General features: G+C 47.2%; 1 protein-coding gene across 1 annotated transcript in view; it reads right to left on the reverse strand.

Moving 5' to 3' along the window:
• Positions 1 to 6204, reverse strand: part of AFAP1L2 (actin filament associated protein 1 like 2) — a 28994-nt gene extending 22790 nt beyond the window's left edge. Inside the window, exons 1-3 of the mRNA XM_074159174.1 lie at positions 6082 to 6204; positions 5479 to 5556; positions 506 to 597 (exon numbers count right to left, since the gene is read on the reverse strand). Coding sequence (XP_074015275.1) covers positions 506 to 597; positions 5479 to 5533 — 147 coding nt within the window. The 5' untranslated portion in view covers positions 5534 to 5556; positions 6082 to 6204. The remainder of the gene's footprint in view (positions 1 to 505; positions 598 to 5478; positions 5557 to 6081) is intronic.
• Positions 6205 to 15668: the final 9464 nt, after the last annotated feature.

The raw sequence follows: 15668 nt of genomic DNA on the forward strand, positions 1-15668 counted from the left end.
TCCAACCTCACCTTTGTTTCTTTGGAAAACCTCAATTCTCTCTCTTTTCTGAGCCGGGATCGCCATGCGATGGGTGTGGGTTTCCCAGGCAGGGACCAACCCATTTTGCACAGAGCTCCTGCACACACACGGGAAGCCCAAGGCTCCCACAGCTGCCTGCTCCATCTGTGCAGGAGCTTTGGCAACCACAGGGGTTCCTGGATGCCCAGCTGCCCTGGGAGCACGGCCACCCTGCCTGGGCCACCAGCCACACACTGACCTGCAGCGTTTGTGAAAGTCAAACGAATAGCTGGAAACACATACATAAGGTAGTCCCTAGTTAATTGTTTGTTGTTTTTTTTTTAAAATAAAGCTCAGCAGGACTATCTGTCTCACCAACACACATGGGCAGAGGTCTCTCTGTTTACCTGTGCTGCACAGTATATGATGAGAGTGAAGCCTGCAGGGGTTCAGCTGCCAGGCCGAGGAATAGGGCAGCGAAAAGCAAAGGATTTGTAAAACCTACCTTTGGAGGGGGGAGGTCCGGGAGGCTCTTCTGAGGAGGGGACGAATGCAGTCCTGAGTCTCCATTGGTCAAGGAGTTTCTCCGATCCAGTGCTGCAAGCCAGAAACACAATTATGTTGATGGCATTTCCTAGCAGAGCACTCGCTACCCAGGGCTGCGCAGGAACAGTGAGGCGCTATTTCAGTAAGAAGCAGAGTGACAATTACAGGCAGCGCTGCAGGGCCACCATGTCATTTCAGGCCGCAGCCAGGAATGTGGCACTTGGAGACCAAGCAAAAGAACTGGCCTCTGGTTTTGGGGCATGTTTTTCCTTATAAAGGCAAAACTGTGCAGCCCACACCCACTGCTGAAACTTTAAAGGGTCTCGAGAAGCAGCATGGGCAGACTCCACACCGTGTCTGGAAATCCACTCGCTAGCTCTGATCCCTGCTGCTGCGAGCAGACAGATCGGTGACTGTCCCCAACTTGGCTGCCCTTCCAGAAAACTGGAGCTAATACCACCCTGCTCCCAGAGAGAACTGCAAAGGTTGCTGCACGGCAGTTTACCAAAGGCAGCCAAGAACAGTAATTTAATCACTAATGAAGGAAGAGTTACTCTCGAAGCAGCCCAGGCCAGACACATGAAAGGGCATATGGCAGCAGAACTGCTCCAGGCGATCGGCGTCTGCCTCTGGAAAGTCAGATTTTCCAAGCAGCTGAATGCAGAGTGATTCAGTAGCTGGAGGGTACGGCAAAGGCTCAGACAACTTGTGTTCAGTCCCTCTTCCCCCACCACAGAACTCCTGGGTGGCCTCAAACAAGTGCCCAAATCCCATGACCTCTGAGAGAGCACAATGCAGCAATGCTCAGGAACAAGTGGGAGTGAGGCATCAAACGGCAGAAAAATGAAGAACTTCTTTCAATGAAGAACTGCATGTTATACCGTGCAGAGGAGAAATGCCCTTTTACGGAGTGTCTCTTGCCAAACACTTTGGGAGAAATGAGGCTAAGGTATTAGCCAGATATTGCAAGTCCAGTAAATTAAAAGGGAATTGGGTCCAAAATGTGCAGGGAGCTGATGCTCTAGCTCCCTTAGTCACCTGCTGATGCTCCAGCCACATTCCTTGGGCACTCACAGAAACCGCCACGGCATCGCGCGGTGCCCAGCAGTGGTTAGCACTGCACTCGGAAGACGTGGGCAGGAACTTTGCTGCATATTTCTGGGCTTTAAAAATAGAAGTTGGAAACCACATTACTTTGTTCACGTCTGGGGCTCGGAAGCCACGATGACAGCTCTGCCCTGCCAGGCTGCAGCCAGCTCCTGGCCTGATGGCGCAAGAGCTCAAAACACATCTCTTGTGACAAACTGCTCCCTGTGACACAGCTCTCCTGGTCGTCAGCACTGGCTAACTTTAGTAAGTCAGGAGGACATGGAGACCCATGGATCAATAGGCACCAACTCCAAGCAGCTGTTGTGCCCCACAAGTAGGGCTGCTGGAGGTCTTGTAAGGTTCAAACAGTAAAGCAGGTGAATCTGTAACACAGACTGATCACGGGGAGATCCACCTACCAAAATACCCCGTGATTATACTGCCAGAGTCATATCTACTGGCCGCTGTTGGAGGTTGGCCTTTTCTGTAAAGGACCAAATAGATGGTGCTCTTCAGGCAGACACCTTCCATCAAGAGCAGCTGCAGACGCCATTGCTGCTTTTGGGAAGACCAGAAACCAGTCTGAGATTTCCTAAAGCCCTTGGGCTACTACCCAAGAGGGGATTATTTCCACACTCACAGTTGTCCACACGGGGAACTTTTTAGAGGCTGATTTGGCAGAGAGAAACAGACAGACCAACTGACATCCTTCTGCACCAGGCAGAACCTCCCATGCTCAGCTCCACAGAGGAGAAATCATTGCAGCAGCAAAACCCACTGCCAAACCCTTTGCAAGTGGTGGCCATCTGTTTTTGACTCTCCAGCAAACCTAGCAATCATCCCACTGAACCTCACCATGCCAGGAAAATGCTGTTTGATTTCTGTACCAGCAGTTCCTCCTCCTCCCACCAACCTTGGAGCACAGGACAGAGACCACAGCTTCGATCCTCACCCTGCTGGAAACCTGCCCACCTCCATGAACGCACACCCATGTACTCCAGCTGACGAGCACAGCAGAATGTGATAGAGCTTTGGTTTTCAGGCTCTGTGCAGGAAGAACCCCCCCGCTTTTCACAGAATCATAGAATGGTTAGAGTTGGAAGGGACCTTAAAGATCATCGAGTTCCAACCCCCTGCCATGGGCAGGGACACCTCCACTAGAGCAGGTTGCTCAAAGCCCCATCCAGCCTGGCCTTAAACACTTCAGGGATGGGGCATCCACAACTTCCCTGGGCAACCCGTTCCAGTGCCTCACCACCCTCACAGTAAAGAATTTCCTCCTAATATCTCATCTAAATTTCCCCTCTTTCAGTTTAAAACCATTACCCCTTGTCCTATCACTGCACTCCCTGATCAAGAGTCCCTCCCCATCTCTCCTGTAGCCCCTTTAGGGACTGGAAGGGGCTATAAGGTCTCCATGGAGCCTTCTCTTCTCCAGGCTGAACAACCCCAACTCTCTCAGCCTGTCCTCACAGGAGAGGTGCTCCAGCCCTCTGATCTTCGTGGCCTTCTTTATGGCTTGCTTTCTTTATGGAGAGTCCACACAGCGTGTGCTGTACATACCCCTTCCTTCTCCTGTTACACGTCAACACCACAAATCACAGACTGTTTCCTTATTGCAGTGGGAGGGAAGGAGTATTTTTTCCTAGACAAACATCAACACTTTGCAGGTGTCTTCTGATAATGATGTCTCTCTAAAACCCAGAATTTGGAGACAGTTTAAAAGAGGGAAGGAAGGAAGGAAGAAGAAAAAACAGCCAAAAGCCTGCTAAAATTTGCATCTGTACTGTTGTTTATCAGTGCTCTCTGTTCTTTGTAAAAGCGAATCCCTCCTGGTATTTAGGCTAAGAGGACCACAGTGTGCACCACCAGGAGCCCTACACTGCGCATCAGTCCCACCTCCCTGAGGTGCATCAGACCTGCACGTCAATCCCTCTGCGCTGACTTACAGAAGGAGATGGCATTTGCCCCACTGAAGAGTCCCGTAAACTCACAAGGTAGAGACTTGCTGTGTTTCTCAAGTAACTGAGATTAAGTGAGTGACGGTGTCTTCATCCCTCACTGCAGTGAATTCAGTTACTGTACCATAAAAAAGGCATCTCAAAAGGACCGTGTTTAGATTAAACCCTTACTGATGGAATTGGAAGTGTGAGTGAAATATGCTTTTTGCAGAAATAGCATGTTTTAAGCTTTGGAGAGAGGACTTTTGGAGCTGATGTATTATCCCATGGGGCATGAGAGGTCCCATTGACCTCAGCCACAAAGCGTAGTCACCACATCCCACCAAAGGCTTTCGGTGAAACAAAGTGCACCGAGCAGCAGTGGATAAAAGGGATAAAGGGAGCTGCATAATCACTGGGGGGTCCATATCACACCCCCTAGCACCAGTGGGTACTAGGGCCCCTCCATCTGCTAATTCTGAGCCTGCAGGTCCCAATTCTGGCCAGGCAGGCACACACTTCTCCGTGCAGTTACAGAGGCAGGATCAGGGCTGTACACCCAGCTGCAGCTATGGCTAAGATCCCATACATGTGTCTCACTGACTTCAGCATTTCCAAATAACTCAGAAGTTTTACTTGGAATAGGGAGGTTGCTGAAAACAGAGAAAGAGAGAAGTGCCAGGTCCCACAGGGAGCGACTGAGTGGGTAGGCTCACGGCCTTGATAGGTAAAAGTCTGAAATAAAAGAACCAACTCTAAAAATAAATTTCCTGAAATTTGCCCCTGTGTTTCAGCATGGTGGATCAGTGCAAGTCTTGTTTTATCCACCCAAATGAGAACTTATATAAAGAGATGTTTCTGTCACTGTTCAGCTACCAGGAGCTACAGGGAGACTGTGCAATCCTGTTATGGAGCATTACAGCATCACCCAGAGGGCCTCATCTGGAGATCACACACTGGGGCTGCACGCGTAATCTGGGAGGACATCCTGTCTTCAGGGCTATTTGAAGTTAACCTAAATTCAGCTGCAGGTAGTTTAAAAACCAAACCAAACCAACCAAACAAACCAACCCACCACAAAACAATAAAACCAAAACAAACAACTCTGGAAATGGAGCTATCCCAACTCTTGCAGGACCAGCATGTCAACAGCAGGCTGCACTGATGCGTCCTCTCATCTCATCTATTTGGCTCAGAAACTGTGGGGAGGGTCAGCCTCTGACTATGTGTGCATTAAGGAGATGCGTGTCAGTAATAATCTCGCTCTAGGCAATTTGTCAAAAGCAGCTTCTGTGATGAACTTCAAAGAGCAAGGACATTTTTAGAGAGTTATGTTCTTTCCCATGTTACAAATCCAAAATCTGGGAAATCTAAATTGGAAATGAGTATTTTATCTAGGTCTAATTCCTTAGCATGTACACTGCAGAACTCTTGTATCCCCCGGGAGATGAAGGTGCTTTGCCCATGCAGATGGGGAGGGCGCAGGCTGTGCCTGGGAACTCGCCTCGCAGACCCTCTGGGCTAGAGCAGAGCAACACGCTAAAGACGACACAAGCTTTCAAGGTCTCAAAGAGGTGAAGCGACATATTCCGTGGCCAAAGGAAACACGAGGGCTTCCTTAAATATTTCAGGCACTGGAGCTGCAAGCCTTAGAAGGCAACATTTTTATCCCAAAATAACGCTCTCCAAAGTGCTACTTCCAGGAATAACCTCACAGTGTTGGCAAGGACCATGATTTCCAAAGGAATGTAATGAAAATGGCAGTTCTTCCATATCATCAACTGCCTCGTCCCTCAGAGCTGCCAGAGGGGCCTCCACCGGTCCCAGTAAAGCAAGGCTCTAACCCCATGCGTCTTCATTGCCCCTTTAGGTATGAGGCAACCACTAATCGTCATCTCCCTACCTTTGTCTTGTTTCTCCTGGTCGCCCTGCTGCTTATGGATGGTCACTTTGTTCATATAAATGTATTCCTCATCGCCACCTGCAACCAAAGGGAAAAGTGAACTCTTTACCCACCCGCTGCTTTCACGTTGCTGTTTTTCCACAAAGACAGATGTAAAAAGTGTCTCTGCTGAGTACATTTTGGGGAGAGCACATTGGTTGAGGCAATGTGCAGAAAAAACCCCGAGAAATAATAAAAAGCGGAAAAATTAAATGCTTTATAGCCAGGAAATTCCATAAGCTAAAATTTCTACTTAAACATTAACTTGGCCAAACAGTACATCCTGTGTATCTTACAAAGTGGATTAAATAAACTTAAGGTTTAATAAGGAAAACAGAAAGTATCAGGAATCTTGGGAATCCTTTGCTTGTAAATCTGGACACATAACTATAGTAATTTTACATAAACAACTAGAGGTCACTGCAAAAATAATCTATGTTTCATTTTCTCCTGCTAATTTTCAGGTCTCCCCCTCCCACCAACCTCCAAGAAAATGTTGCTTCAAGACCCCGTAGCAGTTCCCATGAGACCCCACCACCCCATCCTTGGTTCCCTTGCCCGTACCACTGGATTTGGTGTAGACCCGCAGAAGGTCAGAGAGGAAGCTCTTCTTCACAACAGCAGTGCTGCTCAAGTTCTCCTTGTCCAGTATCCTCAGAAAATCTTCAAGTTCTGTGAGCAGCTGCTCGAGAGCTACAATAGCAACAGAGACAACTGTTGGCAAAGCAGTTGGGTGGCATTTCAAAAGTGGACATACATTAATGCTGAATTTTCCAAGATCCGCTGCATTTTTCTGCCTGGGAATAATTTATATTTAGTTTTCCAACTTGAACCCTCTCTCTAATTTTGAAAAGAAAGCAGGTCCCAAAACCAAAAAGGCTCCAACTTCCCTCGGTCTGTTCACACACCAGTAAAACCCCACATAAGCATTTCTTCTTCTTTCTATAGGAGTTTTGCTCAAGGCGGGGGGAAAAGCCTGGAGAGATTTTGAGCATTAGGACTGAGATTACACAAAAGCAGTTAGTGAGACCTTGACACCTGAATCTCGAGTCCTAGCAAACATCATTCAAACCTCATCTGGATTTAGATCTACCAAAGACTCCACTTTCTGGTTCCTCTTTCCAAGCCTGCTCCTTATTTCCCTCTCTCTCTAACGATTTGAAGACACTCATGTGTGTCCCCCCAAAAAAGATCAAAAAAAAAAGCACGTACAGAATTCATAATTGAGTAAATTCTCAAGCTGTCTTACTTGGGTAGTGACCAGAGATCACCGTACCCCGTGGAACTGAAGACCCAAGGCTGAGCAGCATCTCAGAGACCCTCGGGAAAACCACTCGTACCAAAGACATCCCTGCAACAATCAACTCAGACGCACTGCTCCCCAGCACTGACGGCTCAGCCAGGCTAAAAGGTTTGTTTTCCTTCTGAGGAGGTGCTACTCAGCTCTGCCACCGACAAATCACTCCTCTGACAGGGCTCACGCTGAAGCAACAGGCATTTAATTGCTCGCTTTTGTTCATGCTGAAGTTTATCGTGGACTAATTAGCAGCAGTGGTAGGAGCCTGTTCCAGGGAGGAAATAACAGAGTATTATGTGGAAAGAGGAAGCGCCACACAAGAATGACGGTGTGTGGGAAAAGCATAGAAAACACAGCCAGGGCCAGTTCCTCCCCTTTGGAGGCTCCCCCGCCACCCCACCCCATCGCTCCCTGATGCTAAGGAGCTGCGGGGCAGATGGGCAGCAAAGCTTGGGTTTGCCACCACCAGGCTGTGACTCCTCAGCACACCACCAAGGAACGTGGCATAGGGATGGTTTAACTGGGGTAATGCTCCATTCCCTTTACTCACAGCAATTCCACACTGTGTGTTCCCATGGTACCCCCGTAAGTCACAGTTCACGCCAATGAACTGGAAAAGTGTTAATATTTTGGTTTTATAAAGCAAAACTGAAGCATATCTAGTTTAAGTGCTATCACCTCCAAGGTCACAAAGAACATCTGTGTAAGACCATGAGAGAGCCATCACCTTCTCACTCCCCCATCTTTAGCCACCAGGCAACCATTCCTCAGGCGAATATGTGTTAGAATATTGATAAATAAAGCATAAATTACACTGTAAGGGTTTATGTCGCTAGCCATTAATTGGAAAACATGCTACTGCTCTCAAACTGTATTAATCATCACCAGCTTGGCTGTAAAACAGTCTAATGACTCCAGATGAATCAATAATGGCTCCAGAGGAACCTACCAACTGGTAGTTCTTTACACTTCTTTTTATACCTCCTACACTAAATTAATTCTCTTCTGGTCTGATTTAGGACCAGTAGAGAATGGAAAACACCTGTAACTTGCTGCATTAACTTAAATGTTTTTGGTAGCTCCTGTTTTGCCCAGCTGTAAGCCACTGCAATCCAGAGAAAGCAAGAATCAGTTCAAGAAACGACAAGTTTTTTTCATAAATTGTAAGGAAAGAGGTAGTATTTGGTGACAACAAGATTAGATGCCACTGCTAGCATTAAACAACTGTGAGCATTTGGTGTCAAACACACTCATAACCAACTTCTCTCAATCTTCAGGGACCCTGCTTAAGTTTAAGCAAACTCCATTGGGGTAAATCACAGCCTTGCTATACTCACTCATCTGATTGGGTGGCCCCTTTGAGAAAATTGAAATTGAGGTGAGTTCCCGCTAGTCAGGCCTCAATGTATGTTGCTATTAGTTCATCATGGTGGACAGGACGCTTATGTGTCAGGGATGATATCAGAAGAAACACAGCACAAAAAAATACCGAATCTTAATTTGAAGCTTCAGAAGTGGGTCAGCTCCCAACAGCTGTCCGCATGGAAGTCATGATACCATGCTTGCAGGAAGGGGGTGTAATTCCCATTCCCTCCTCCACCCCCACAACTGCAGAAAATGACTTTATTCTTCTCCCAGTCATCCACAGCTAAAACACACACACACACGGCCAAGCTCTTATGAATAGCACTGCCCATACAGTAGGTTACATTTTCCAGCCCACCAAAGCTGAATTCAGGCTTCTAGTGACTCAAAGCAGCTCATTTAGGACATGATCCTGGGGCCACAGAGGTCAGTGGAAAGACTCTGTCAGACTTCAATGGGTTCAGGCTTCAGGGACTCAAGTGAGATTTATTTTGCTCTTCTTCAGCAAGAAGCAGCATATAAACCATCTGCTTCTATGCAAGTATCTCTTTGATCTCAGCTGGACATTCCCAATCCAAACATGATACCTGCAAAAATAAACTGCCGTTGAAATGAATAAGACCATTCATTCTCTCATATCAGAAGGAGAACAAGCTAATATTTATTGGAGTGATAAATGTGAGAAGTAAGAAGAATTACTACAATGGAGGTCTATAAGATCCTCTGTGCAAGCAAGAATCACAGCAGGTCCCAGCAGATGAATGGGACTAAAACCAGTTGAGAGCCCATGCATGTCACACCATCCAGGATTTTGAATGCTGGAAACCACTGCTTAATCTCAGCTGAAGACCTATCATGCTGTGGTGATGATGCATTGAACATGCTTATGGCAACACCAGGTTGGTGGTTATCCAAAGCAGCCTAAAACAAATGGCTCCCCTCCAAGCTGCATTGTTTTCCTCTCCTTATCTTAGCAGTTTAGAAATGAGAGCAGGTAAAAAGATGATTCCTGTAGCTAGGCTTGCTCCGCAGGGCAATAGTTACAGGTGCAAGGAACTCTTCTGCAAAACCAAATGGCTGCAAGCAGCAGGATGAGAGATCAGAAGTAGACAGCAACCCAAGTCACTAGGCAGTGCAATTCTCAGAGATGTTTTTGAGACACCTCCTTCCACAGCTACATTACTCTTCTCAACTCTTGTAGCACTTTGTGAACCCACAATTACAATGGGACCATCTCAGATAAATACTTCCCCAGCACTTAAAATTCAAGCTCCTTCATGGCAAATAGGAGATTACCTCTAAGGTTAAGATTAGCTCAAAAGCATTGTTGGTTGGACTTGATCTCAAAGGTGCCTTCCAACCAAGAAGACTCTGTGATTCTGTAATTAAGAGAGTTCGCCAAGGTCACTGTGGACACCTCTACTGAATCCAGTCCTCCCAAGCCCCAGGATATGAGTTACTCCATCTCTTTACAAAGCACGGCCACCCATACGGGGTACCCTTAGATAGTGCAGCCCAGCTCAGATCATGCTGCTCTTCTCCATGGCCACAGGTATCAGTCACTGGATAAAACCATCAGGATTTTGCAAGGTGGGATGGAGAGTGGTGTAGGTTCACCATAGTCAATAGAAAACTTGGCTGATTTGCATCTGCAGTGAGTGGATGATCATCACTGGAAGGACTGAACTTTGAAGTTTATAGAAATATGACGTCTTTACTGATGTAATAAGGTCTTACAGGGGGTTACAACCAGAACTACCAGCTCCTCTTGCATGCACTTAAGTGGAGGATGAGAGATATTCTCCCTCTTTTATTCTAAGGCAATGCAACCCTTCTTACAGAATCTCCTTTACAGAATCCTCATCCTGACCAGAGTAGACTCTGAAGGTTGCAGCTTTGGTCACAGCAATAAGAAAGCATTGCTCAAAACACAACTGATCTGTTTCAACAGCAATTCAGCAGCAATAGGACAGCACTGAAAAGGGCTTCTTTTGGCAGGAGTCTACGGCCATTCTTTGCAGACAGAAAGTCTCTTGCATTGCAGTGGTGTCTACCCTAGTTCATGTGAAGCTAGAGCCAAAAATGCAGCAGCTTGCAAAGCCCCATTGAGGAAGCACATTCCTTGCAGAAGAGCTGCCAATTTTGCCTGACACTAAGGTCACTGAAAGGTAAATGACCATTAAACTAGATTATAAAAGCCATTCCTACCAATAACCACTGATCTTTGTCATTGTGCTACAATAACAACCTATGTCTACATCTAATTATTTCATGTCTTGGCCTTATGAGGAAATGGAAAGACAGGCTCAGAATGAACTTTCATTCAAATGTTTTAGTAACCACTGGGCAGGATTATATTAGACCATTTAATCTAAATTCAATTATTTATTTTATGAAGGTAGAGGGGCCCCAGCCACTGGACAAAGAACCGCAATAAGATGCATACTGAAAGACAAACTCTTTCCTCTACTGAGATGAGAGGTGAAAGATAAAGAGTATGATTTGCTAACAGGAAACTAAGGCATAGAGAGATTAAGCGATTTGTCCAAGGATACAGGCGTATTCTCCAGCAGATGAGGAATACAACCCAGTTTTCCTGTGTCCCAGCCTGCAGATCTCTCTCCCAAACCACCCTTCCTTGGGAGATTTCCCAACCTCCTGCCAAAAGCAGGATCTGGGTTTGGTACTTCTGGCGTCACCCCTCCTCGAAGGGGCTGGGCTGAGCTGCTGGCAAACAGCAGGGATTCAGGCACCTGGTAAATACCTGCAGCCTGTGGCATGCCAAGATTTTTCACTTCAAAAACCTTGGAAAGTCCAGAGATAGTGAAACTGATAACAGCGCCGTGATTCATGCATGTGTCAGGCCACAGGAGCAGAGGGGCTCCAGAGGGGCACCTTGAGGTGCCCAGGCATCCCCAGCCTCCCCGGAGAGCCTCCTCCATGCAGGACATCCCATGGCAGCTTTTCGTACCTCATTTCCCACTGCCCAGCCCCGGCTGGCAGCCCTGGGATTCCCCAGGGACTGCTTTGGCAGAAAGCAGTTCCTTTCTTGCCCTGGTTTCTTTTTTCCTTCTCTGCATGAAATCAATGGGGCAGCTGAGGAGCGGCAGAGAGGACGGGCGGGCACAGAGAGGGCATTCAGGCTGCTGAATAGCGAGCGCTGTCAGCAGAGCAGGAGCACCCAGCCCAGGCCCCCTCGGCCAATTTGGAGTCTTACAGTAACAGTCAGCCTTTGCAAGAGGGAAAAGTCACCCCTGATGACAGCTAGAGAAGACCATTCTCCCCAGCTGTGAGGAAAGGCAGATGTGTGGATGGTGGCAGCTGTAACAGCTGGATGACCCCCAACGCGGGGCTGCCTTCCAAAATAGCAAAGCGGATCCTTCCTCAGGCAAACCGACCCTTCTCATCCCGGTGGCTTCAGGGTCCTGTAGAGGAACAGGAGAGAAAAGGGCACAGCAAGGCTTCAGCCCTCCTGCAAGGAAGGACACGTGGCAAAGGGCTCACCCAAATACCGCACCATGAAGAAGCAACATCCCTATTGAACCCCAGAAGGCTGCTTCTCCAAAACGCATTCTCATCACACTGAAACCCCACCAGCATTCACCCAAACTGATGAGTTGCGGGGGGAAGCAGACATGTGTGGACTGAAGTTTACCAGCTTGGTTTTGATCATCAGAAACCAGGCTTCACTTCCCACACTCGCACCTGCAGTGGCTGGCCAGCCTTCCTTCTTCTAGCTGGAAAAAGAATAAAGAGCCCAGCCCATTGTTGTCCAGTTGAAACTCCTCCATATTTTTTCTCCCCATAAAAATAAGTATATAAATATTTGTAGAAAAAAAAAGAAATCTCCCCACAGCAAAATGAGGAGTGCTATGTTTACAAAGAGAAGTAAAAAAGAAAAAAAAACCAAACACCCACAAAAAAACTCCACCAAGCTTCCAGTAAACAGTGAACTCTCTCATTGGAGAATCACTGCTAGATTAAACAAAAGGCAAAATTCGCAAACCCAAGACAAACTAAAATTCCTCAAAATAAGAAAACCGTAAAATTAGAGAACTCCTATCATAGTTTCCCTGTTAAGCCAGACAAGTGTCAGACGGTTATGACCACTGTAACAAAGCTGTCTGATTTTCAGACATAATGAGTGCTCACAAGGAAGAAAGAAATCAAAAAAATCCCACCCAGACTGCCTCTATTGATGTACCTAAAATCCAGCATCGCCTGGCTTCACACTCACGGTGGGAGCATTAGGCTCCTCTTTGTTGCGAAGTATGAATCATGGAAGGAGAGAGGCAAACAATGTGTCTCCTTGGTTGTGGGCTGTGAACTGCGCAGATGAACCCAAGCAGCTCTGCGTGGGCTGCTCTGGAAGTCTGAACAAGACTCATATTGAGAAGCAGCAGCTCTAACCTAGGAACCCTGAACTTTAACAAAACGGCAGCAGAAAATGCACACAAAGCTTTTTTTCAGTTAGCTGAGCAAACAACAGACTTCTCTTTCCTCTGCTGGAAGGTGGGAAACAGCATCCAAGAAAAATTAAGAAAAAAAAAAAGGAAGAGGGAAGAAAAGCAAAACATGAAAATGACTGTTGTAAGGAGTATTTACTGAGCAGTCTGGTATTTTAGTGCCATATTGCTTTATTATATGCCATGCAGGGTACGTGCATGAAACTTCAGGGGCAATACAGTGACGTCTTTCTTTGCAAAAGGTCTCAGTCTTTCCACGACAGTACAACTGGTGAGTCACTGAAGGTCTCACACTGGCAAACAAATTTGTTGGATGACATCTGAAAGAAGTTGGCATCTCTTCCCTTTGCAGCGTGCCATATTAGCAGAGTGCCCATCAAACTCGGAAGATCCCCAAAGCTTTACTGGGCTACACACCGCAGGTCTGTGCTCAGGTGCTTAGCGAGACACGTAGCATCAGCAAGCGGGGACGTACCACAAAGTGCCATGGAAAATCGTGCTGGGACCTGGGGTTGATTGGACTGTCACCGTGAGAAGTGCCGCATCCTCAGCGTGTGGGGGACCAGGTCACACATCACTTGCGTAACACGGTAATTCCTGCTGGGGCAGAACCGAGCTAGGAAAACATCAGGGAAGCAACCAAAGAAACATCAGCGCAGTAGCCAAGACAATCAGTAAGTATCAAACCAAATGAAGATAAGTGTCAACTAGAAAAATTTGGACCAAGTCAGGCAGGGTAGGATGTTAAAGAGGGTCCTCTTTCTAAGGTAAATAGCCTCCAGAGCAGGCCCTAGCGACCTCCCGTCCTAGCAGGGAAGAAAAACACAACAATTCTTACAAATCAGAAATCGTGTGTGCTGCCAAGCCCCAGAGTTGAATCCTACAGTGGCGTGACAAAGACACACATTTCCTCTAAAGCTGCCACCGTTGATTCCTTTCTCCTCCCACAGTCCTTTCTAATTTTCCTCCTCCCCCCCATTCCTTCAGCTTTCTGCTAAGATTGCTTTTTTCAGTCTTGTGAAGTTTTGCTCTCCTCTCCATCCCTCGATCCTTAGAAGACTGCACGGCTGACTTCATTGGGGGGTTGGTGACCACTTGACCTGTAACTTAAAGGACATCCGTTGTTTGCTATCTAATGTAACGCATAGCTATATCCAGGAAGGGGTTGCTGAGGCGCGTTTGATCAAATAGAACAGCTGTTTTCAAGAAACATGCAAAAAACTTAATACGTGACACAAACACGTGGGGCTCTACTGCTCAAATCCAGGGAGTGGAGGCCTCCCGCAGCCACCCGCTCAGCCCAGCCTTCTTCTCCTCTGCCTTAATGCGGACTTTGCTCCACGAAGGTGGCTTCTGCACCTCAGCTCAGGTCTCTGCCAAGGCTCCTGGAGCCAAGTCTCCTCAGTTAGGGAGCATGATTGCAGTCAACGTGCTGTGGAAGACTTTGCATCATCCTTGTTCATTGCTTTGCGTGGCTACCTCTAGAGGAAAGCACACTTCCACCCCTCTCTGCACTACAGACTAGCGGGTCCTAATGTCCTAGCGGGACACTGCTGTCCTAACGCCTGCCAGAGACCACGGCCACGGAACCCCTCTTTCCCGTGGAAAACAGAAGCCTGGGATACCACATTCCCAAAACAGTGACTGAGAAAATGCAAGATCCTAACGAGATTAAATATCACAATGATGGTGAACAACAGCCCTGGAACAACACCCTGCAGTTTGTACCACTTCAGTACAAATAAAGGAGGTTAACTGCCAAAAATATTTGGAGATGGACTTCTTTCTTGCAGGCAAGACACAAATTAAAGGAAGCTGCCAGATACACACAGGGTTGTGTTTTTTTTAAGAGAGGACATGCACACACACATACACATGCACACACCCTCTAAAGGCCTCATATCAAAGCATTTTCCCACCATTCTCTGTTGATTTAATGGCATCATTCTCCAATGAACAATAGAAACATAACAGAAGGGGAAAGCAATTATGTTTGAGAAAGCAAAAGCAAGAGCTCTGGGGTCAGAGAGAAAGGAGGACTCCCAGCCCTGGAGTCCCCAGTCTTTTCCTTGCTGTTTCCTCTGCAGCAGGGGCTCTTCCAGCCATGCCGGCCTCGACAGCCAGCGCTGGGCATCTGCTCCACAGCTGAAAAGCAGAATGACTACACAGGACTATTGCACTCATGCAGGGAGAAAACAGATTTTTAAAGTATCCTGAAGTATATCAGGGTAGACGTCGGCAGAGCCTACAGCAACATCATTATGGATTGCTAGATTTCTTTCTTAATAACCTTGCTCAATCCCTTGTCCCAACATCGCATGCTGTCCTTAGCCATCCTCTTCAGGGCAACCCAGGAGCCTAACCATCAGGAAGGAGCATCATGCAGCTGAGGCACTGAGCAGTGTTAATGCAGCAATGTGTAAACCAGAGATTTTTCCTCTGGAATCCCAGTGTATAATCATCAGCAGACAAATTCACTCAAAAAACCCAAACAAACAAAACCATCACCCCCCAAAAATTCCACAATCTACAGACACCACCAAGGACCAAAGCTCAATCCCCTTCCTAACAAGATTCAAAGCAAACCAACGTTTACTAAACTTCAGTTTAGGGTTAAAAGGTGTGGAAGGGAAAGTTTAGGAATGACTATGCTGTACTTCAGAGGTTGAATTACAAACCCACTCCTGCCATGAGTCACCAGTGCTCAGAGAGTGTCTCCCAGCAGGGCTCCAACATCTGCCAACATAGGAGGCCACAGCTCCCACTCACTCTCCCACACACACAGGGAGGGAACTGATGCAGAAAGGTGACCTGAGGACAGGGCTGGATGTCCCTGCTCTTACATTCAAGAGATGCCATCTTTATTCCCCTCCCGCACCTCCGACAGGACATTTCACTGAAGTCAGGGTGGAAGAGCAGGCTCCCAGGAGCAGGCAGCTCCCCTACTCGCTGTGGATTACTGGGCACCACATGAGCCATTTCGAGACACATTTGCCCTGTGGGAAAACATCAATGTTTTCCTA

Source organism: Numenius arquata, chromosome 15 (genome assembly GCF_964106895.1).
Source record: "Numenius arquata chromosome 15, bNumArq3.hap1.1, whole genome shotgun sequence".
In the NCBI taxonomy this organism is placed as follows: domain Eukaryota; kingdom Metazoa; phylum Chordata; class Aves; order Charadriiformes; family Scolopacidae; genus Numenius; species Numenius arquata.